This window comes from Engystomops pustulosus, chromosome 2 (assembly GCF_040894005.1).
Source record: "Engystomops pustulosus chromosome 2, aEngPut4.maternal, whole genome shotgun sequence".
Taxonomy (NCBI): Eukaryota; Metazoa; Chordata; class Amphibia; order Anura; family Leptodactylidae; genus Engystomops; species Engystomops pustulosus.
In genome coordinates this window covers 178,586,034-178,611,570 of record NC_092412.1, presented here as the reverse complement: position 1 = coordinate 178,611,570, position 25,537 = coordinate 178,586,034, and the positions used below count along the sequence as shown (strand labels likewise).

Here is a 25,537-nt window from a genome sequence, read left to right as displayed (position 1 = left end):
CGCACCCGTGCTCCCCTGTGTGCCTTTCCACGGCGCTCTGAATGGAGAGGTCTGAAATTTTTATTGTAGGTACACTGCAACTGTAAGAGACAGAACCTAAAAGAATCCCCAAAAATTACACTATGATTTTTGAATAATAATTATCATTTTATTACGTAAAAAAAATGTTTGATCTCCTACCAATGATAAAGAATTCTGGCTTCTGTCCTTTCTTTGTGTGTAACTTGTAGAAGGAGTTTCTTGGCAAATGATGTCTCTTCTGCCCTCTCCTCATCCACAGTTAGTAGGTTCTTTCCGTTGAGGGCCAGTTTGGGGTAAAATGGGACCAAGTCAAAATTAAAACTGGGGCCCCAAGTTTGTAAAATTTGGTGTCTGTCATACAGGTTTTCAAGTTATTCTGCCTGGAGTGGTGCTTCAATGGAAAGTAAATGCTCCCGCACTTTTCTTCTCAACTGCCTGGAGATAAGAATGTGCATAATTCAATCCACATGGGCATGTGGCATAATAAATAACTCCAGACGAGCAGGTAATTTTAAATTCATGATCGCCTGTGCAGTTACCAAAGTTAAAGACAGTCAGAATTTTCAGACAAGCAGCACAATCACCACATACCATTGCCATCTGTGGCCTTTGGATCCAAAGAATTTTCAAGGTGTCTTAGGATGGTAGTAGCTCTCACTAGAAGGTCTTTTAGATTTTTCAACCTCTGATATATGACTTCTGGTTGCAACATTAAACATTTCTGTAAAAGAGGGTCCAGCAGAAGGTTATCCCAGTGTATCTTTAGGATTTACTTCAATCTCAAAGATATGTACCCACATCTGACCTAGATAGATCTAAGAATCTGTTCACCAAATCTTTTGCCTGTTTTTCAAAATGGGTATCATCTGAACAAATTCTTCACATTCTTAAAAACTGGCCACTCGGGATATTTTCAACCAGATTCTGGAGTGTGCTGGGATCGCATGTAACAGAGTGTAAGAAGAGGTTTTAGAAGTGATGTAGCCTTGTAAATCCATTCATTCTCTAACAATAAAATATGTAGGTGAGTTTGATATTTAAATCGTTCTCTCCCAAATCAGCATATGAGGGCACACAAGATACCCGTTAGCGGTTCCCTAGAGCTGAAGATAGAAGGTTACCTGTAACACAAAATAATTGTGTGTCATGGAAAATTCCACAATGGAGAAACTCACCAAAGCTGATTGTTCTCCTCCCTTTTCTGTTTCTTAGTATATGTTTGGCTGAAGTGGAGTCTAGTGGCTCACTAGAAGAACCTGTGTTACGTTCATATGACTATATACCACCTTGGTTTATTACAGATGTAATATTTTTATTCAATGTTCTCTACATAATTGTTCTCTACATAATTCTTCTACATAATGTTGGCTCTTATATATACCGTATATACTCAAGTATAAGCCGGTCCGAGTATAAGCCGAGACCCCCAATTTTACCACCAAAAACTGGGAAAACATATTGACTTGAATATAAGCCAAAGGTGTAGAATACAGCTAGCCAGCCCCCATGTAGTATACAGCCAGCCCCAAGTAGTATACAGCCAGCCCAATATAGTATACAGCCAGCCCTATATAGTATAAAGCCAGCCCCCAAGGCTCCCGATCTCCTCTTCTCTCTTCTTTCTTCTATAGCCGGCAGAGCCTTGCGCCGAAGATCGGGCCCCGCGCCAACGATCCAGACACCGGAGGGTGAGTATTAAGTTTTTTTATTTTTAATTGACTCGTATATAAGCCGAGGTGAGTTTTTTCAGCACATTTTTTGTGCTTAAAAAACTCGACTTATACACGAGTATACGGTATTCGAGTTCACTTGCACTTTATTGTACTTACACGTGTTCTACGTTAGCCTTGTCACTTAATTTTCTCTTGTCAGCTGCATGTCACTTTTACTTATCACTTCACAATTTTTTTCACTTTTTTATTTTGCTTTGTTATAAACTATTACCACTAGATGCCTGATCTACCCAGTCTCTATTTATTTTTCATGTTTTTACTATTTATGTATGGTTGTATTCTAGTACCCTTAGGTACATGTGTTGTACAGACCTCTGGTATCATCTAGGTTCTGGGCTTCACGGTACCAACAATGACATCAGTGTTGTTTAATTTTTGACCTTCCTTTTTTTGAAGCTTACAGAAAGTGCTGCTTGGTGCACAATGTTACTTCTGCCCTCTCTCTGCTCACTGGGAGTAGTGGTGGTGTGTTTTACTGCTGGCTGATTGATGTTGCAGTTAGCTTATTCTACAGCCAGATACTCTAAGGTTTGCATATGCTTCATATGTACTTTATAAAGGGGAGGGTGAAGTATCTATAGTTATTCCGCTCCCGGCAGTGTTATATATATACTCCTGATGAAGCTTTGAGGCGTGAAACACGTGGACTGCCAGCAAACTTGGTCTGTATCTTCCATCTCTATTCCACTTTTTGCTCGATTCGTGTTATTCTCCTCAGTTTGGCGTTTATGTCTTTTGGAAATTGAACCCTTCATACATTGTTTACTTCTGAGCTCTACATTTATCTCTGCAGTTTTGAGTAATACAGAGGTATTTCCCTTTCATGCACATTTTTGTATACAGTATACTTATCTGACCTGTGCTGCTGCATTATCATGTTGTGTGTTTTTAAAAATGTTTTTATCATTGTGTTATATGGTTTAATAAATATTTATATGGTTTATCATATTAATATGTGTATGTATGTGAATTTCTCCTTGTATTGTGGTTATCAGAAAGGAAGTGTGAGTGGGGGAGGAGAGGTCATAATATGGGGGAGATTCAAACCAAAGCGAGGCCACTCGGAGGGTGAAAGTAGAGGATGCTCTGTGGCTTCTAATCAGGTACATTAACTCTTTCCATGCTGCTGCGTCTAATGGAATGTGCTAGAATAGATTGAATCATGTATAGTGTTTATCATGATGCAACTGGGAGAGTAACAACATCATCAGTATACTTACTTAGATTTTGCATCATGTCATTTCTCAATGGCTAGTTTTATTACTCTGCTTCCCACACACAAGTGAAAGAATGTTTGTCACATACATGACAAAGTAGTGATGATGGAACCATTCATCATAAACCTCTAGCCTGACCAAATGCAGCACTTTTATATCTTTTAGGGTATCTGCACACATACATTGCAGAATGCTGCAGATTTACCATGTGGAATTTTTATGTGACATCCTCATACAGTAGCTATGTAATATATGGGATTGATCAGGGGCATAACTACAGGGGTAGCAGCCATAGCAGATGCTATGGCGCCCATTGTCAGGGGTCTGGGGTTTTGGGTGTGTATTTGATATATACCACAGTGAGTGGTGTGTATATACTGCTTATGTATGTATATCTTGTATCCTGTCTGAGTATGTGATGCATGGGTGTATATGGTACTGTATGCATGTTTGTATATGCTGTATGTGTATAAAGTGTGTATATACTGTGTGTGATTGTAACTTACATGTGTGCGTTTTCAAATATGTACATTTTTTAAGGGAGAAGGAGGTCCCCTTTCAGAAGTCTGCTATGGGGCCCTCCATCTCCTAGTTACACCCCTCTGATTTATCACAGTTGTTGTTCAGAAATCAGCCTTTGCAATATAAAGGTTGACATCTGCATGTCGCTGTGGCAGAATTGCGGAGGGATCTGTATCAGAATCTAGCCGATTAAAGCTTGTTTCTGATGCTTGCAGAATAGCTGCGATATAGTAATAGTTCATGTGGTATACCATGAACATGCCTAATAGAAGGCTGTGACGCCTAATTGTCCTTAGCTTGCGACAAGCAAAGTGCAAAAAATTACTTGTTGAATAAGGCCCAAAATAGGCGAGTCACTAAGGGGTTAATGTTATATGTAAGCAGTAACACTGACATGAGCGCTCTGGCTACAGCTGTCACACTTATCGTTCATTATACAACCCATGTGATCCGGAAATGAAGCAGTTACTGTATATGTCAGCGATGGACACCTGCAGTGCTATTGTCAGCTGTCACTTTCCTGTTTTGGAAGAGGGAAGTTTCCTTTAGTAAAGGAAGTGCTAGCTCAATGTGGTTTTGTTTAGTGGTACTTGGGGAATAGATTTTCTTATTATTGGTATGTTGCTACTGTTTCTAATTCTCTAATTAATCTAACACAATGTAATAATTTTTTGGACATGCATAAGTGTTGAAAATTGAATAGTTGTCTCAAGACTTTTTGGTTGTATCAAACTCCTCTCCAGTCTCTCCTCTCTGCTGTAATATCTAACCAGAAGCCTGCTACTACTCTTACTCAGAGCAGAGAGGAGGGCTGTGCTCTGTGAAGAGATCTCATATACCAGTGCACTACAGTGCTCAGAATCCAGCTACAATCCAGGAAAATAAATGCATTTTTCACAGTTCTGTTGCAACTAACAACACACACAAAGTTATGGATACTCAGATCTCCAGGGATGCTACGTAACATTGTCTTCAGCTTTATACAGTGAAATCTGTTGATAGACTCCATTTAAAGGGAATCCATCAGGGGGATTTAGGACATTGAAACATCCACATTTGAATGTCCCAAATGGCTCTGTATGATTTTTTTTAGACAGGCATATTAAAAAAATGTAATACACACCTCCTTCCTTGCTCCACCCGGCCCCTGCATGTTGTGGTAAGATGCCGTAGTACAGCCCTCCTATACCGTGCAAGCTCCATAGGCGCGTACACAATGAAGACGGTCTGCTATCCCGGGTTCACTTGCTGCACTGCTAGAGGAGGTGCCAATATGAGATCTGCAGATGTGAGTCCCATGTGCCTTATTGGACTCACATCAAGGAAAGTATAAAAATTAGTTTTATTTATTCCCTTCATAGAGCATCCAGACAGGTGGATTTGGGTTCCAAGACCATAGGTCTTTGACCTGATAATTTGAGATTGAGATTATTTAGAATTATTTACAATAACACAGTAGGTGTTATATATAGGGCTAATAGATTTAAAAAAATAATGGCAATATGGGTAACTATACACAGTATGTTTTACATGTGGATTTGCCATGCAGAATTTCTTTCTGGCAAAACCGTACAGTTAAATTGTATCACGGACGCAGCCGCGATCCTCGGTACGGATTGCGGGCACACCCGTGCCCTTCCATGTGGCCCGGCACCCCCGGCCTGGACTTACCTCTCCAGCGCTCCTGCTTCTCAACTAGGCCGCATCCTCGCTCCTGCTGCCTGCCGAGGGCGTGCGTGCCGTCTCTCCCATTTTTTGTTGCAGTGAATCTACTTCCTTCATAGGAATGTTAAGGGATTTATCAGTTATATCGTTTCATCGTTTCAGTTATATGAAGAAACTAGCTGTGGTTTCTGGCATTGCCCAGGATAGTAAATAACGGTTTAACAATAACAAAATTGAATGGATCAACAAAAATTATCTCTGTCTCTGACTCAAATCCTTTCTGTGTGTCGTTGACTGTGTCTGTCTGTCTTCAAATGTGTCTGACTGTATCTGACTTCAGCTTTCTCTGTGTGTCTCGGTCTCAGACTGTCTCTGTTTGTCCCTGACTGCTCTGTATTTGTCTTTGACTGTCTTCGACTGTCTCCGACTGTCTCAGATAGTCTTTGTTTCATGACTTTGTTTCACTTTGTCTATGGGGAGATTTATCAAAGTGTCTAAGAGCAAAACTGTTCTAGGTGCCCAATATTTACAGAAAACTATAATAATGTTGACTGTTATTGGCTTTAGGAAATATTGGAATGTGAGGACCATTTATCATCACCATTTTATTCAAGGAAAACATTCAAGGAAAAAGTTTCCAAGTATATTCTGTCTTCCTGTATATAATATTAATTGCATATACTGATATATTCAACAAAGTACTGTGTGTTAATAAGCATTTTTTCCACTTGCAGCATCATGTCCTTTGTGGCGTCAGTCTTTAAGGAAAGGCAAGTCTCTATTTTGCACTGCAGTTTCTGTAGGCAGGTGCTGTGCACACGTGGAATGAAAGCCGAGCTGTTGGGAGGAACGGACGAGGAGATGTTTTCCACAGATATCCCTCCTACTGAGTGAGTGTACACAACAACAGTTTAAACATCCCATAGAAAAAGCACTAGTATAATGATCACTTTACAAATATTCTCACCCTCAACATAAATCAATATGAAATAATTTTATGTCTGCCACATAAAGCGTGCTTTCCTTAGACACGCCACAAGGCAGGGCTGCCCCTTGTCACTCCTGTTGCTTGCATTGAGCCTTTAGCAGCTTCGATTCATCAACATCCTGATATCAGTGGAGTGGTGGTCCCGATAGGAAGTTCCATATCACTCTTAGAACATAAAATGAATACTTATAAATAAAATACCTGCTGAATGTCCATCCATCTCCTCAGGCAATATTTCAGATCAGTGGCAGGAGACATCCTTGAAGTATTTGACATTTTGTCCATCTGTAACGGCCCTGCCAAAGCAGTCATTTCAAAATATTGCTCCTATAGCTTGGTATCTGTCTGTAGAGTTGGATCACCTCTGTGCGCAATCTACTGTTTATAACTGTTAATGCAGCTATCTGCCTGGGAAGGGAGAGTTTCTATAATAATATTAATAATCTTTATTTATATAGCGCCATCATAATCTGTAGCGCTTTACAAATCAATCAGAACTGTTGTGTTGTGATGCATTTCAGGCCTGATCTGCCTCAAGGTTTGGTTAGATGCTAAACTCCTCCCATAGGGAAGTGTACCTCTTTTACTCTCTCTGGCTGGAAGTATCCTGATCATTCTGTGAGTGCTAAGGAATACCACAGATCTCCACACGGCAAACCTTCTGTTGCTATCACACCTGAGGGTAATCCAACCCCATCAGGCCTGCTGCAGAGCTCTACCTTCCAAAGCCGGCTCTAATATTAGTGCCTCAGTCTGTTACCCTTCCTGCATTAAACCCTTTAGGACCAGGCTCTTTTTTGTTTTCGCGTTTTCATTTTTCACTCCCCTCCTTCAAAAATCTATAACTTTTTTTATATTTTTATGTAAAGAGCTCTGTGATGGCTTGCTTTCTGCATAACAAATTGCAATTCATAGTGATGGTATTTAATATTCCATGCCGTGTACTGGGAAGCGGGAAAAAAATTCTGAATTCAGTGAAAATGATGTAAAAACGCATTTGAGCCATTTTCTTGTGGGTTTAGATTTTATGGCTTTCACTGAGCGCCCCAAATGACGTATCTATATTTTGATGACGTTTTCAATGCTACCATTTTAGAACTCTACGACCTTTTGATCACTTTTATTGAACTTTTTATATTTTTCAAAATGGCAAAAATGACTTTGGATGCTATTTTCCGTTAAGGGGTTAAATGCAGTGAAAAACTGTTATCATATTTTGATAGATCGGGTATTTGTTGTGCAAAACTAAACCAGGATAGCCTCGGATCTTTGGGTGACCGGAGGCTGTAATGGCAATAGATCACTGCTCCCCGATGAAGTCAAGGAAAGCAACGATGCGAGCCAACATGGCGCCGCCCACATGCCGCTGGCTCGTTAATGTTGGCGGTGAGAAAAGGGTTAACACCTCTGGTTAGCGATGGGTGTTTGCTTCATTGTGCAGCAAACACCTGGTGAGTATGAAGAGGGCTCAGCCTGTGAGCCCGCTTCATACTCCCCCATTACGCAACAGGATGTTCAGGAAAGTCTTTTTGCGTTTAGGGGTTAAGGTTCTGGAATATTCTATACAAGATGCTAAATTCTACTCTTCTAATACCTAGACCTAGATCAGCTCAAACCTTCGAAAAAATAGTGCTGCCCACACCTTAACTAATTTACTATGAAAGCATAAGGGGCCTATCTAGATAAAGTACTACACAATTTGATAACCTAGAATACAGTTATAGGAAATCTACCACTTATATGGTAGTAATAAAGCTAAGTATACATACCTGTCGGAGTCCTCTCTCAGATTCTTCCACATATCTTCATTAAAGGGAACCTGTCATCAGAAATTGGCCTAATAAGCCACTACCAGTATGTTATTAAGCAGATGATCAGCTTCTTGATCATGTTCTTTTCATGGTCTTGTGTGGTGACATCATCCAGAAAATCAACTTTGAAGTGAGATGTTTTATGAAGTCAAGGAGGCTGAGAGTTGAAGTCCTGCTCTCCCTGGTCCATCATTGACCAGATCTCATGAAGTGCGGCGCATGATGTCAAGGTGGAGGTGTTCAGAATCAGGGAGAGCTTGACTCCAGTGTTAAACTCTCCGCCTTCCTTACTTTGTACAACCAATTTACATCACACTTTTAAAGTTGATTTTCTGAATGATGCCACCAAGCTGGGCCATGAAACAAACATGATCTAGAAGCTGTTCAACTGCTTGACAACATAATGGTTTCAAACATAAAATTCATGTCTTGTATCTGATACCAGAACTATGGTTATAGCTGCATCAGAGCCCAAGATTTTGAGAGGCTCCCTCTCCAGCCTCTCAGCCAGACACTCTCGGAAAATATGACAGTCTGCTGTCTTTTATGGCAGTTATATGACTTTGGAATTAATTACTTTATAAAATGAACATTTCATGCCACACCTGAGTTATGATAACATCTGGTGACAAGATTAACCACTGAAATGTGATAACTTAATGTTAGAGACAGGAGGAGTCATTCAATCCGCCTTGTTGCTTGGAGCCTTGTGGCTCCAATAAATATAGTGTAAAAAAAACATAAACACAGCAGTATTTTGGAAACTACACTTCTAAAGTAATTTACCAAGGGGTGTAATGAGTGTTTTGACCCTACAGGAGTTTTTAAAAATTCTATGTGAAAATGCTGTGCAAAGTAAAAATTACAGTGTTTCAGTCATTTCAGTTTCCACTTCAGAAGGTTAAGACATGTTATTTTGTGATATTTTTGACCCTGGGAGTGTCTTCCAAAAAGGTACAAATTGCATTTTTCCAGAAGGATGTTATTTCACTGCCCAATTTTTGTGTCAAATTGTGCCACACCCCAAAAATCTGGGTTATTCTGGGCACAACATTTGGCAGTGAAATGGCATTATGTATTCAACTATACATTAATTATTTGGAAGTAATTAAATACAACATCTGTTGGACCAAAATTCCAGGGTATTCCTCTATATTGGTAACTTTGAGGTTCTGCAAGAGTGGCATGACATGGCTTGAAAGCAAGCCCTCTTTGATAAATATTTTGGAGCTAAATCCTCATGGTTCTATGTTTTCACTTTAGATATTTATGCAGCTGAACTGCTGAGTGTACTAGGGGGTTGGACATCCCTTGTAGAAAGACAGTCTGCCGTCACCCTAAGTGTTTAATGTATTTGTTGAAACCAATAAAGATTGTTCTAGTATTCATGACTACTGGACAGATCTCAGATTTTTAGAACTAGACCACAGAATCTCTATGGGGAAATGTCTAATACATGTTGCTTCCTGTGGTAAAATATATTCTTATTGCCGTCCTTTTTTATATATATATTTACTTAATAAAGATCATGTGCTTCCTTTTCCCCAGTTCGGTAGATCTTGTAGGGAGCTGTTACTACTTTAAAGCATGCCAATGCAAGTTGAAGAATATAGCCTGCCTAAGATGGTAAGTATAAAGGAAAGATGTGTATATGTGCACATGGCTAGTAATGATGAACATTTATTATGTGTCTAACACTTTTTTATATTTTGCAGTGGTAATGAGGTCGGCTACCATGTGGTGGCTCCATGTTACCCATGTCTGTTGTCTTGTAATAATGGCCACTTATGGATGTTCCATAGCCAGTTTGTATTCAGCAAAAATAGAATGGATAAGTCAGGCAAGTATGATGTCTTACCTCTCGCTATTCTGTTGCTACACCTCTGTGGCTCTTAATCTTATATTCTTGGAATTGTCTTGCCACCTGTCTTCCAGGTGGGTCACTCCCTGCATCATGTACTAAGCATACATTATTCTACTAAAAGGGAAACTGTCACCAGGAATGTGATTTCTAGCTTGTGACAGGTTCCAATAGTCTATGCTATGCTGATTTTAAAATTGCCTTTGTCAGCATTTTGACTCTTTTCAGTAGTTTATATAAATTTAATTCACATCACCTGGCTCGCTGCCAGCAGCGTGGAGCTAATCCCGAGGGGATGGGGTTAGCTGCAGCTTGTTTGTGCAGGTGTGAGTCTTCTTTCCTTATGCAGCTCCCTCCCCACTTCCTATCATGTGTATTGAGGCTGAGCATATTGCAGCAAAGGCCCATCTCTAACACCTGCAGTCGGTGCTTGCACCGATCACGGGTGTTAACCTCTTGTCTGCCACCGGCAAAGTCGCCGGCGGCACTTAAAACATGGGCGCCGCCGTCTTTCTTCAGATCATCACTCCCCCAAATGCCATCGGGGGGCGGTTGCCATGACAGCCTTGGGTTTTCGTCAGACCCCAGGCTGCATGGTTTCTGAACATCCGTTACAATGAGCCAGTGGCTAGAACTGATATAAAACATAATAATCAGTAAAAATCACAAACACATTAGGTATCGCCACGTCCCAAAATGCCTGATCTATCAAAATATAAAAACGGTTATTGCCAGCGTTGACCTTCATAACGGAAAATGGCGCCCAAATGCCCAAAATGCGACATTTTTACCTTTTTACATGAAATAAAAAATGTAATAAAAAGTTTTCAAAATGTCACACAGTGCTCAAAATGGTAGCTATGAAAAAGTCGTCTCATTTCACAAAAAATTACACATCACACAGCTCCGAACACCAAAGTATGAAAAAGTTATTAGAGTAAGATTTTTCGTTCATTTTTGAAAATGTATTAAAACGCAATAAAACCTATATAAATTTGGTATCGCTGTGATCGTACCGAACAAAAGAATAAATTAGAGGTGGCATTTGGAGCGCAGAGTGAAAGTCGTAAGAACAGCCCACAAGAATGTGACGCATTTTTCCACATTTGTAATTTTTTTCCTGCTTCCCAGTACATGGCATTGAACAATAAATGCAATTGCATTGTAAGGGAAAGTAAAATTTGTTACACACAAAATAAGCGCTCACACAGCTCTGTACACAGAAAAATGAAAAAGTTATGGATTTTTGAAGGTGGAGAGAAATGAGTGAAAAAACCCTGCGTCGTTAAGGGATTAAAGGATTGTAAGAGGGTATAGTTCTGGACAAAGAGCCAGATTGTTAGATCCTCTATATTAGCTTAAATTAGTGATGTGTCTCTAGCTAGCTTTGTGTTATAGCTTTGAGCTTAGTGTAGTTATGACTTGTGTGCTTGTAGTTTTTAATATTTACAAAACACTAATTAAACAATGTTATACATTCACATTGGAGAATGTAATATGTCACCAGCTAAAAATCACATTCTTGCTAACAGGTTTGCTTATAGGGAACCTGTTACCACATTTTCACAAGTACAGCTAGTGACAGGTTCCCATGGAGCCCTATTAACTGACACCCTTCCTTTAGCTAAAAATGGTTTCCATTACATTCTCATAAATCAACTTTATCTTAAATTACCTGGCATCAGAGGGACCATGTCCAGCTCGGCCGACAACTCCCATCTACTGCTCCCTATGCCTTATGACACCTTACTTTTTAGAAGTTTTTTGTGACCAGAGTGATGTGATCTACGGTCATATACCCTTTACTTTTGCAAAATGTACCCCATGCATGTATCTGATCATATGAAATCACAACATGCCTCCATGGACTTCTATTCCTCTACATCCTCCATGGAAGCTGCTGTGGTTTCAGATGATCAGATACATACATGGGGTACAGTTTGCTAATGTTAGGAGGCTAAAGGACCTTAGATGATGTGTCATGAATGTTACACAAGGCATTGCGCAAAAATATGACACAATATTTACTATAAGTAAATGAGCTTTATAAAACTGTAATTGAATATTAGCAGACAACCCCTAAGCACAAATAGGCAGAGCAGTGATTTCAAGAGCCACAGAAGCTGTCAAATAATGGGGCATGGTTCAATGGCAGCCTGGGAGAGGAAAAGAGTCAAAGCCAGAAGGCATGAGTCAGAAAAGCTAATCAAAAACAGCTACAATTAAATGGGTTGTTTGAGACTGTAAAACAAAAAACATACACCCATTTACACAAAAAGCTTTGCTACATACATCCATTGACACATCTAGTTCTGTTACATAAGATGAGTCTTACAGGATAGATCCCTCATAAATTCATGCTGATGCTGTGTTATACGGTTATTACCAGAGAGATACTCCAGGATAGCACCTGTAGGAAACTACTCAAATATTTATTCCACACCATTGTTTATACTAGCAGTTCAGCTGCTTGATGTGTGCTCCCCTTCACCAACTCTTTCAAAAACTTTCTACTCTAGGTAACCATATACACTACTAAACTTATAGATATTACTACAGAGAATTATTTGTGATTACCCTTTTATAAACATTATATTAACCCCTAGGGGACTCAGCATCTTTTGGCCTAAAGGACGCGGCCCCATTTTTCAAATCTGGCCTGTGTCACTATAAGTGGTTATAGCGTGGGAACGCTATGAGATATCCAGGGGATTTTGAGATTGTTTTCTCGTGACACATTGTACTTCAAATTTGTTTAAAAATTTGGATGAAATCTTTTGCGTTTAGTTATGAAAAAAAACAAAATTTGGCAAACACTTTGAAAAATTCTTTATTTTCAACGTTCTAAATTCTCTACTTTTGATGCAGATAGTCAAAGCACCCAAATAAATTCATAACTTACATTTCCCAAATGTCTGCTTTATGTTGGCATGGTTTTTTAAGATTCCACATATTTTACTAGAATGTTATGAGGCTCAGAATTTGGGTGCCATTTTTCACATTTTTTGTAAAATCGCCAAAACCCGTACTTAGATGGACCTGCTCAACTTCTAATTGACACTGAGAGGCCTAAATAATAGTGAGACTCGTAAATTACCCCATTGTGGAAACTACACACCTCAACGTATGAAAAACCACTTTTAAGAAGTTTGTTAACCCTTTACGTGTTTTATAGGGGTTAAAACAAAACGGAGGTGGAGTCTGCAAATTGTAATATTTTTTCACAATACACTCATTTTGGGTGGAAAATTAAACATTTAAAATGGATTAAATTAAAAAAGGCTCCACAAAGTTTGATACCCAATTTCTCCCGAGTACACGGATACCCCATATGTGCTGGTAACCTGCTGTATGGGCGCACGGCCGGGCATAGAAGGGAAGGAGGCGCCATCCAAATCAGATTTGCTATGTCACATTGTACAGGCTATAATTTTCTTCTTTTTTTTAATGAGGACCTATAGGGGCTTATTTCTTTTGCCACATGAGATGCACTTTTCTGGTATGTAATTTTGGGGCATCTACAGCTAATTGGTGAGATTTAATTAACTCTTTGTTGGTGGAGGAAATGAAAATCATCAATTTTTAGGAAAATTTTTATGTGTTTTTTTTTTTGGCCGTTAACCATACCATAAAAATAGTATATTATTTTTATTCTATGGGTCGCCACAATTATGAAAATACTTCATTTATATATATTTTTTATTTTTTACCATTTTTACTGAATAAAAAGTAATTTGGCAAAATTGTTGTTAATTTTAGCATCACCGTCTTTCATATGTATAACTTTTTTATTTTTCACCTCACAAATCTGTTTAAGGGCTTATTTTTTGCAAGAATGATAGCTCATTTTAGTGGTCTTATTTTAGATTGCGTAACTTTTTAAAATCACTTTTTTAGAGCATTTTTAAAGGGCATTAATAAAAAATCATCTTTTTCACAGAGAGTTTTTTTAGGTTGTTTTTTACGGGGTTCACTTTGCGGATCTAATAACAATTCTGTTTTATTATACAGATTGTTACGGACGCAGAGATACCAAATATGTGGGGGTTGTGTGTATTTTATTCAATTGTACTGAATAAAAACTAATTTGGAGAAAATCTTATTCATTTTAGCATCACCATCTTTTTATATGCATAACTTTTTTATTTTTTGGCTGACAAATCTTGTTAGGGGCTTATTTTTTGCAAGAACAGTTGTTCTTTTTAGTGGGCTTATTTTAGAGTGCATAAAATTTTTAAAATCACTTTTTAGAGCATTTTTTATAGGGTATTAATTAAAAATTATCTTTTTTCGGAACGTTTTTTGCGCTTTTTTCCTCCGGCGTGTACCGTGCGGGTCCAGTAACAATTCTGTTTTATTATGCAGATTGTTACGGACGCGGCAATACCAAATATGCAGGGTTTTTTTGTGTTTTTATGTTTTTTATACTTTATTAAGTTTTTTATGGGAAAGTGACATTTTAGGGGCTTATATTTTATGTATTTATTTTTTATTTATTATAATGTGTAGTGTTAAGTGTTTTTGCATATTTTTACTTATACATACTTGAACTTAAACCAGTGATGCTCTGATCACTTGTTTAAGTTCAATACACTGCTCTACAATACTATTTTATTGTAGAGCAGTGTAAACTGTCTGAGCAGAAGGGGTCTGGCTGCCATGGAGACCGGGCAGCTCCGGGGCACATGCCAGTCCTCGGAGCTGCCCGGAAGAGGATCGGATCCCCCGGTAAGCGGCACGGGGGATCCGATCCACAGCAGGAACACCCTTACACGCCGCGGTCATGCTTGACCGCGGCGTGTAAGGGGTTAACACCCGCGATCGGAGTCGGCTCCGATCGCGGGTGTTACAGCGCGGTGTCAGCTGTGATAGACAGCTGACAGCCGCTGCTTCTGGTACCGGCTCTGTTCGTGAGCCGGTCCCAGAAGCTGGACGTTATACTACGTCCCAGTGCGCTAAACATCTAGCCCCGGGGACGTAGTATAACGTCGTGGTGCGCCTAGGGGTTAAGTAATGGTCTCTTTTTCTAGTAGTAGCACATTTCTGATCCAAATAAGTACAACGTCCCTAACAGGGGCCTAATCTCTTTCGGGTGGTTGGGGAAAGCTGGGGTCCTGAATACCAAAGAGGCTGGCAATGTGGCCTAGTGCCAAGTGCAACATATCCCCACAGGAGCCTAACCTTTTCTTGTGGGCCTGGAGGCAGCTGGGGTCCAGAATACCTGAGTAGCTGGCTAGTACGGCCTAGGGCACGCTGCTGTCACAGTGCTTGGTAAGGTGGTGTGTGCAAGAAATAAGGAGGGAGAGGCTGATGCAATGATTTCTCCCAGGGGCAGGATGTAGGATGAGTCCCTTGGTATTGGATGGGGAAGCCTGTGGTGGTAAGCAGCCGTATCCAGGGATCAGACGGAGGCAACGTTGTGCAAATCAACTTGCAGTTCTTTATTGAACTCCAAACCATAGGCAACGGCCCAAACACGATTAACATCGAATTCTTGTTACTGGAGTGGTCATGGAGACTGGTCTGCAGGAATGGTGCACCAGACTGATAGTAGATGCAGACTGGTATAGTTGAGGTGGTGCTGTGTCCAAGTTGTGGAAGCTGCAGCTCTGGGCTAGAGTCTCCTCAGTTTTTGGGATTGGTATCTGTGGCAGGACTGAAGGTGTGCTGCACACACTGTCTCCTCTGCAGTCTGATTCCAAGATGAAGTCTCTCACTCTGACTGAATCATATGCTCTCACCTAGCAGGGGGTAATATACTCCCCCTGGTCAGGTGGTAGCATTGATCATTGGCTATTCACATACACTGTTGCCTTGCCAGGCAGTATCTTCAAGCTGCAATTACTAAGTTTCCCATGTTACAGCTTCTGACATGGATAGGGACACTTTCGAAACACCTACTTAACCCTTTGCATCTGCAGGGGTGTTGCACAAGCGATGATCATGGGGCTTGGTATCAGGAGCGGAGACCTCGTCCACAGCCTGACAGGTCTCCAGCAGGTGGTGTGTCCAAGAAAATGGAGGGAGAGGCTGACAGAGTAGATTTCTCCTCGATGTATAGAAGGAATGGAGGATGGGGGCACCCTTGGTGGTAATCAGCTGGATCCAGGGATCATTCAGAGGCACACTGGTGCAGAATAACTTGCAGTTCTTTGTTGGAACAGCAAACGGCAAGCAACGGCCTTAACAGCAGCAAGGGTTCAGCTGGTTAGAGGAAGTTGGTTGGAGCAAGTCCTCAGGACCTCACACAGCCTGGTTAGGTGCTTCAGGCTGGGCTGGTACAGAGATGGAACAGAGTCCTGATGTGGACCTTGGTTCTGGGCCTAGTCTCCTCTGACTGGCCAAGTTATTAGGCAGCTTGACTGAAACACCTCTGCTTCCTGGGCTTAGACAGACTCCTCTGGAACTTTCCACTTGAGAAAGCCCTTTCCAGACTGACTAAGACTGACAATTGTGCTCTATAACCTCCCCTTGTGAGGTCGCAATCACTGTCCAACCAGCACACTCCTTCCTTACAGCAAGTACAGAGCATACAATTTAACTCATGACCTCCCAGGCAGAATCTTAGAGCAATTACCAAGTTTCTCATGCTAGAGACCTCCTAGTGAGGTGTTCAAGAGCATCCGAATGGGGTGCGTTGATGTTCTCCTCAAGTTTTGGGACATGAGACAGGCGCTGACTTACTCGGAAGCTTTTCCTTAAAAAAAAAGCCATTTTTAAGGAAAAGCTTCCGAGTAAGTCAGCGCCTGTCTCATGTCCCAAAACTTGGGGAGAACATCAACGCACCCCATTCGGATGCTCTTGAATACTGTGTACTGTTTACAGGAGAGTGAACAGCGGGAATGGGCAGCGGCTTAGAGTATTGTTACAGGCATCAAAAAGAGTTGTGCCCTTGATGCACAACTCTCAGAGGTGAGTGGAATACCACAACACTGATATCCATATTATCAAGGGTAATACACCATAGGAGCGCTCTCTGTCTCCTCTTGTCTCTCCACCTCATTCCTACTCCTAGTGAGGTGATCAGTCTTACCATGTAGCTACTGACATGGAGAGGGACACTTTCGCAACACCTACCTATCCCATGCATCAGCAGGGGTGTTGCATAAGCACTCCCCATAATTTTTCCCCTTAACTCTAAATTGTGGCTCAGAAATTTCAGTAAAACACAGTTTCATCCAAGTGCATTTAGCAGATGTAACAATGAACACCTTACAAATGCCCATGTTATTGTGACTGTCAAAGAAGCCATTGTTTTCTACATGCTAATGTTCCAGTTACAGGTGTTTACCGATGATAAAGCAGGACTCGCATGCCTGTGATCAGTGCAAGGGACGGCTGCCAAGTTACACATGTTTAGCATTCCCCAGGACACAATTTGGCAGATGTAATTGAAATTTATGTAGGGAGACAAGAATTAAGTCAACATCACACAATGTTCTTTTATAATTAACTGTTTGTATTACTATTACGTTTCTTTTGAATTAAGTATGTGAAAAGAGTACTGACCCATATCACTTGATAAATTCCATACATATGAAGAAACATACAGATGGTACTGCATTGGATGAGTACATTACTGCAGAGCCAGTCGTTTTGTGGCAGGTTGACAGAATGACTTATGGACTATATCCACAAGCAAAGAATACTGATGAAGTAGTGGGGGATGCTGCATACATTAAAATGCATTGTAAAAAGACTGTAATCTTGATACAATTTTTGAACCTTTTGGCCAGTTTTCCCATTATTGGGAAATAATAAATAGTTTAGCTATTTTGTTGTTCATAGTAATTTCCTTAGTAAAATGTGCATTTTGTCTACAGAATTTTATATTTTACTAGTTAACAGTGCCACCTGCAGGATACAAGATTTATTACACTATAGCTCTTGAATCTCAAGGCTATGTTCTTATATTATAATACTTTATCATTATAACATGAAACATCCAAAGAAAAGTTGGTGTTCAGCCTTGGACCTTGCAGCTTCATTTGTTACCAGTGATCCCATTATATTGAGTGGGATAGATTTATTATAAAAATTGAATACTCATGCAATTTTCACCAATAAACTGTAGTATTTGTCTAGTGTCATGTTTATGAATAACTTTATACACAAGTTAAGAGTTGTTCAACAAGTGGGTGGAGCTTAGCCATAAAAAATGGTTTATGATACAACACTGACAAGCTGAAAATGTGAAAATGACATAGATTACAGTGGATTATGTGCCAATAACAGAAGTTATTGAACGTCACTATATTCAGGAGTCACTAAACATTCAGGTGGATTAATATTCATGACCAGAAAAGCCTCCCCTGTGGAATATTAGTAAAACTAATGATATTGCAAGGCCAGAAGGTGATTCATACTGATCATACATTACAGCCACATTGTTGTGGAGGGAAATAATCTAGAATTGCATTGGCAAATGCTGTTCTTACCAGTCAATTTCCCCTCACTGAAAGGTTATTCATTAGATACAAGACTGCAATGGTACTTCCGTTATGAATCCGTTATAGATAGCTGAAAAATACGCAGGCCTGCACAATTTTACTCTGCTACAAATAACTATGTAATAGAATCAGTGTGAACTTAGCCTAACTATAACATAACCTGGTAGTGTATCATTAGACCTCCTGTGTGCTTATGTTTTACAGGGATGTACACACTGCTCTGGAAGGATCTATCAGACACAGATGAAAAACATGAAGGCATGTTAGGCCTCCATGAAGATGAACATGAGGTTTACCTTAGATGAAGTTGCTCTATTAATATTTCTTTTTATTTATAATGATCATCTAATACTGCAATACTTTATAATGCAGAGAACATTTGTAACACAGCAGCAAAGGAAAGAGAACTTGTCAGCAGTGACTTAATAGCAACAATATATGTTTATATGTTTTTATATCAGTATATTCATAAAAGAGCCTCAAGTTATCAGAAATCAGAAATAATATGTTACCAAAATGTGCATCTTTCTTTTCAACAAATTATAGGGTGGATGCTATACTATAGGCCAGTGGTGGTGGACCTATGGGACGAGTGCCGCAGGTGGCACTCAGAGCAATTTCTGTAGGCACTCAGACCATCACCCCAGGACAGAGTTCACTAAATAGGACCAAATCCACCTGCAGTCCCAGGCAACTTAAGAGATGCTGCTTTTCGCGGTATTTTAAAGCAACATTTCATTGGCTGTTTGGAACTGCGGGAAAAGCAATAAGGTGTTGACAGAACTGCAATATCTTAGGAGGTCATCCTGCTGGACCCACCATTCTTCTACAGAGAGAACCTGGAGAGAAGCTACGAGGGTGTCGATATGATTGAAAGATAAGGAAGAACAGGAAGCAATAAGTTACTGCTTATGCCGTGTTGGGACTTCACTGTTAATAAGTGGATTTTGGTTGTAGTTTGTCATCAGTACTATAGGTGGCGCTAAAGCCTGAGCTTTTCTTAATTTATTTTGATTTATTTTAACCCCTGCATAATATGTACAGTGCTGGTAATGTGAGGCAGAGGATAAAATGAGCAGTCAACCAATACTTATTCTCCAGGAGTAGCGTGCACTACATTTCCCAGTATTATTTGCTTTGCTTGTCCCTGCCACCTAGACAAAAAGCTGGTCTACCAGCTGGTCTTTTGGTATTATCAGTTTTACATGTTGCCATGCGTTTAGCTGACTTTGAAAGCGTTTTCTTTCATTACTATAAGTGTATGCAGCTAGTAAAATGTTAACACAGCTGCTTGCACTTCCAGCAATGAAGCAAAACGCTTTCAAAGCAGCCAAATGCATAGTAACATGTACAATGCATGTGTTTTGTCACATGCGCCTAAAAGCATACCAAAAGGCCACATGTGAATGAACCCAAAACCAAGTAGAGACACCTTTGATGCAATGAGGTTGTTAAATATCTCTGCCATTGAAGGATCAGTAACAGAACTGCTCCTTAGAGGATGAACAGCATTAAAGGGGTATTCCCAAGAAGACCAGATTCTTAAATATACTCAAGATAACAAAATAACACATGAACTAATTCACTGTTACAGGCAGGGCAGATTCTTCTGATGAATAGCTTCTGCTGTCTGCAAGATGTATTGTGCTCTCTGCCTCCAGCCCCTCCCCTCTGCATTACAAGACCAGCTCAGACAAAGACAATTCCTGCCGGCAAGCGGCGTGCAGAGACTTAGTAGTGGATTATAATATAGGTGGTTTGGGCAATAGCCCAAACCTTCTAGGTGGCCCATGAGCACCCAAACCACCCACCGAATTTTGAGAAAGACCGAATTTTGAGAAAGACTGAGAAAGACCTTCACCCATGAAATCCTTGTACATCTGATCCTGCACACAAGAGCCATTTGAAGGTCCTCCAAAGGTCCTGAGACCACAGATTGAAAGCAGGCAGAAGGGACACATCCTCCATTCCCAAAGAAGCTTGATTCTAGTACCTTATGTAGGAAGTTGTAGGGGTTATAATATTCAAACAGCCCAGGGCCCATGCCAGTCTTAATCCACACCTGGACTTACTCTAAAAACTACAGATAAGATCTTTAAAGAAGGAGAAGGAGGTATAGTAGTCTTGACTGTGTGTGTTAAAGCTCAGATGTAGCAGGGCTGAGAGTGTCATTGTGTTTTATATCCATCTCATGGATCTCATCATCTCTCTTTTTCTATGTGTCAGAAGTAGTGAATGTTCAGAAGCTGAATGAAAGTGTAACCTGATGATCTAAATAAAGCACATTGGGGCTTATTTACTAAGGGTCCGAACGCCGCACTTTCGTCGGGTTTCACAATTATTTCCGTTTTTCCCGGGTTTGCCTGGGTTTTTGCCGCATGCGTTCGGACTGTGGCGCATCAGCGCCGGCCTGCATGTGACAGAAATCGGGGGCGTGGCCATCGGGCAACCCGAAGGATTCGGACAAATGGCGGAATTTAAAAAAGGAAATGTGTTGCAAGATCAGCACTCGGGAAGAAGAAGGTGAACTCTGGCGGACCTCGGCACAGAAGCGACGGATGCAAAAACTCGGGCGCACGATGTTAGTGAATCGCGGCAGAACCGAATCCTCGTGGGACAACGCACCGCGGGATCGCAACAGGACCAGGTAAGTAAATCTGCCCCATTGTCAGTACACAGCATCTCATAGCACTAGGTGGGTCATAAGGTGCATGCTTAGTCCCCTCCCACACTGGAATTTTACACTGACTATCACTGAGTTATTGGAGTTAAAACAGCAATAAATCTGAGTAAAATTGTAAAGTAAGGGGATTCACATTTGAGAACTTTCTTTCATGGTCAAACTCTTTTCAGTGCTCCAATGATTTTAGAAAGCGCACCATAGTCTGCAGCAACAGGGCTCCAATGGTTGGAGTGTCACATACATTGCTGTAGCACATAGCTTATTATATCAAGGGACCTTTTTGCACTATTATGCCATCCAGACCAGGTACATGCAGCATTTCCTTTTCCATTACTATGACTTCATTATTCCAGAATGTGCCTGTATCACTGTTTATATTTTGGCATTTTTTTTCTCTTGACTCACCCCTTTTTACTTCACTTACAATAAATCAACCAAGTAGTTTTACCATTATATCTTGTGAGTGTGTACTGAGCTTAGGTACAAATACTGGCAGAAGAGAAAAACCATCAGGTTGGCCTCTAGGGGTGTTGCAGCATGAAAACTGTCAATTGAACTCCAGCACGTTCCGATGCTTTTCAGCACAGCAGCGCCACCTGGTGGACGGCGGAGGAACTACCTTAATGAATCCCGGCCGCACCCGAATCCAGCGCAGAGAACGCGCCGCTGGATCCCGAATGGACCGGGTAAGTAAATCTGTCTCCTAATCCTACCATCACGGAAAGAGGAGACAGCAGACGCAGGCGTGACATCGAGCCTGTAGATTTTAAGGTTTATTTACTTTACCTTAAAGGCATTCGTAAACTTCATAAAATGTTTCATGAATGCCCAGCCCCTATTGCGGTATGCAAAGAGGTTGAGCTCCCATGTCCCATTCGTCCCTTGGGTTTCCTTTCTGCCACTTTGTTCTTCCATGCGGCTGCAGATCATACTGACTTACTACTGGACATTGCCAATACAGAGACACAAGAGAGTCCACCCGGACTCATGTAGTTAAAGAATTTAGAGGTGGCATTAGATCTACCTTATGTCCCCCTTATTGGCTGCACCCATATTGATATGTTTCGCCAATGTGTTCTGGAGGATGTAAGAGCCTTGATGTATTCATGGTGCCCCAGAACATGGTGAAAGTAGACCCTTGAGTTGGTTGAGATTACAGGATAACATTGTCATAAAACTGCCATTAAGGGGGGTAATATGGTACTTATGTATAGAGATGATTATGTTTTGGAAGCTGAACAACTACAGAGTGATATTTATGTACCTACATCTATATTCCATACCTTCTTGCAAACACTGCTGAGATGGAGCTAAAGAATCTAAATTATCTAAAAAAAAGACAGAGAAATTGATACAGATACCCATGTCGGTACTTCCTCCCTAAGGTACATAAAGAATTATCCACCCATGATCCAATAGTAGTGGATATTGGGTCAGTTACAGAACCCATTTCAAAATATCTTATATTTGTAGATATCCTGTCATATTTGAAGGAAACGAATGCCAAAGGGGGGATAGTGTACTATGGTCCTCATCAATGAAGACAAAGAGGACAAAGTAATTCACATTGGTATTTGAGGGCAACAACTTACAATTTTTTATGTGAAATTGACAGTGAAAATTGGGATTTTCATATTACTGAATTCAGAAAAACCACCACGAAAAATTCTTTGTTGCACTATAATAGTTTCCACTAGAGATGAGCGAACATACTCGTCCGAGCTTGATGCTCGTTCGAGCATTAGCGTACTCAAAACTGCTCGTTGCTCGGACGAATACTTCGTCCGCTCGAGAAAATGGCATCTCCCGCCGTTTTGCTTTTTGGCGGCCAGAAACAGAGCCAATCACAAGCCAGGAGACTCTGCACTCCACCCAGCATGACGTGGTACCCTTACACCTCGATAGCAGTGGTTGGCTGGCCAGATCAGGTGACCCTGGAATAGACTAGCCCCTGCCTACGCTGCTCGGATCATTCTGTGTCTGGATGCCGCTAGGGAGAGAGCTGCTGCTGGTCAGGGAAAGCGTTAGGCTGTTCTATTAGAATAGTGTTAGGCAGGAGTGATTCTACAAGAACCCAACAGCCCTTCTTAGGGCTACAATAACGTTATACATTTTTTTATTTTATTTGCAGCTAGTACCATATTGTGAGGAATTTGCAGGGGGACTTGCTACCGTTGTGTTTAGCTCTTAGTGACACACATATCCACCTCAAACACCAAGGTGGGACAATTTATTAGGGGTTTGATTTCAATTAGGCACAGTCTGCCAGTTTCTTTTTATTTTACGTTTATTTTTTCATAACTCAGCGTCATCTCATCTGGCATAGCAGTGTGCTTTCATACTTGGCTAGAAAATAGCCATAGGAGAATCCAAACGGCTTACTTAGGCCTACAATAGCGTTATATATTTTATTTCTGGTTGATCTGCTGGTGGCTGTCCTTGCTGTAGTGCATCTACTACCATATCGTGAGGAATTTGTAGTGAGACTTGCGACCGTTGTGTTTAGCGCTTAGTGACGCACATATCCATCGCAAAGACCGAAGTGGGACAATTTATTAGGGGTTTGATTTCAATTAGGCACAGTCTGCCATTTACTTTTTATTTTACGTTTATTTTTTCATAACTCAGCGTCATCTCATCTGGCATAGCAGTGTGCTTTCATACTTGGCTAGAAAATAGCCATAGGAGAATCCAAACGGCTTACTTAGGCCTACAATAGCGTTATATATTTTATTTCTGGTTGATCTGCTGGTGGCTGTCCTTGCTGTAGTGCATCTACTACCATATTGTGAGGAATTTGTAGTGAGACTTGCGACCGTTGTGTTTAGCGCTTAGTGACGCACATATCCATCGCAAAGACCGAAGTGGGACAATTTATTAGGGGTTTGATTTCAATTAGGCACAGTCTGCCAGTTTCTTTTTATTTTACGTTTATTTTTTTAATAACTCAGCGTCATCTCATCTGGCATAGCAGTGTGCTTTCATACTTGGCTAGAAAATAGCCATAGGAGAATCCAAACGGCTTACTTAGGCCTACAATAGCGTTATATATTTTATTTCTGGTTGATCTGCTGGTGGCTGTCCTTGCTGTAGTGCATCTACTACCATATTGTGAGGAATTTGTAGTGAGACTTGCGACCGTTGTGTTTAGCGCTTAGTGATGCACATATCCATCGCAAAGACCGAAGTGGGACAATTTATTAGGGGTTTGATTTCAATTAGGCACAGTCTGCCAGTTTCTTTTTATTTTACGTTTATTTTTTTAATAACTCAGCGTCATCTCATCTGGCATAGCAGTGTGCTTTCATACTTGGCTAGAAAATAGCCATAGGAGAATCCAAACGGCTTACTTAGGCCTACAATAGCGTTATATATTTTATTTCTGGTTGATCTGCTGGTGGCTGTCCTTGCTGTAGTGCATCTACTACCATATTGTGAAGAATTTGTAGTGAGACTTGCAACCGTTGTGTTTAGCGCTTAGTGACGCACATATCCATCGCAAAGACCGAAGTGGGACAATTTATTAGGGGTTTGATTTCAATTAGGCACAGTCTGCCATTTACTTTTTATTTTACGTTTATTTTTTCATAACTCAGCGTCATCTCATCTGGCATAGCAGTGTGCTTTCATACTTGGCTAGAAAATAGCCATAGGAGAATCCAAACGGCTTACTTAGGCCTACAATAGCGTTATATATTTTATTTCTGGTTGATCTGCTGGTGGCTGTCCTTGCTGTAGTGCATCTACTACCATATTGTGAGGAATTTGTAGTGAGACTTGCGACCGTTGTGTTTAGCGCTTAGTGACGCACATATCCATCGCAAAGACCGAAGTGGGACAATTTATTAGGGGTTTGATTTCAATTAGGCACAGTCTGCCAGTTTCTTTTTATTTTACGTTTATTTTTTTAATAACTCAGCGTCATCTCATCTGGCATAGCAGTGTGCTTTCATACTTGGCTAGAAAATAGCCATAGGAGAATCCAAACGGCTTACTTAGGCCTACAATAGCGTTATATATTTTATTTCTGGTTGATCTGCTGGTGGCTGTCCTTGCTGTAGTGCATCTACTACCATATTGTGAGGAATTTGTAGTGAGACTTGCGACCGTTGTGTTTAGCGCTTAGTGACGCACATATCCATCGCAAAGACCGAAGTGGGACAATTTATTAGGGGTTTGATTTCAATTAGGCACAGTCTGCCATTTACTTTTTATTTTACGTTTATTTTTTCATAACTCAGCGTCATCTCATCTGGCATAGCAGTGTGCTTTCATACTTGGCTAGAGAATAGCCATAGGAGAATCCAAACGGCTTACTTAGGCCTACAATAGCGTTATATATTTTATTTCTGGTTGATCTGCTGGTGGCTGTCCTTGCTGTAGTGCATCTACTACCATATTGTGAGGAATTTGTAGTGAGACTTGCGACCGTTGTGTTTAGCGCTTAGTGACGCACATATCCATCGCAAAGACCGAAGTGGGACAATTTATTAGGGGTTTGATTTCAATTAGGCACAGTCTGCCAGTTTCTTTTTATTTTACGTTTATTTTTTTAATAACTCAGCGTCATCTCATCTGGCATAGCA

General features: G+C 40.6%; 1 protein-coding gene across 1 annotated transcript; it reads left to right on the top strand.

Moving 5' to 3' along the window:
* The first annotated feature begins 2,201 nt into the window (after window positions 1–2,201).
* Window positions 2,202–18,953, top strand: FAM72A (family with sequence similarity 72 member A). The gene is made up of 5 exons (XM_072133121.1): window positions 2,202–2,416; window positions 5,893–6,048; window positions 9,506–9,583; window positions 9,673–9,797; window positions 18,473–18,953. The coding sequence occupies exons 2-5, from the start codon at window positions 5,897–5,899 to the stop codon at window positions 18,571–18,573; spliced, it is 456 nt and encodes a 151-aa protein (XP_071989222.1). The 5' UTR covers window positions 2,202–2,416; window positions 5,893–5,896; the 3' UTR covers window positions 18,574–18,953.
* The last annotated feature ends 6,584 nt before the right edge of the window (window positions 18,954–25,537 follow it).

What these genes read in the sequence shown, in the direction of transcription:
- FAM72A (XM_072133121.1), top strand. Translation starts at nt 5,897, where the DNA reads ATGTCCTTTGTGGCGTCAGTCTTTAAGGAAAGGCAAGTCTCTATTTTG. An exon ending in ACAGATATCCCTCCTACTGA is followed by an intron (nt 6,049 to 9,505) that starts GTGAGTGTACAC and finishes CCTTTTCCCCAG; the next exon opens with TTCGGTAGATCTTGTAGGGA. An exon ending in AATATAGCCTGCCTAAGATG is followed by an intron (nt 9,584 to 9,672) that starts GTAAGTATAAAG and finishes TATATTTTGCAG; the next exon opens with TGGTAATGAGGTCGGCTACC.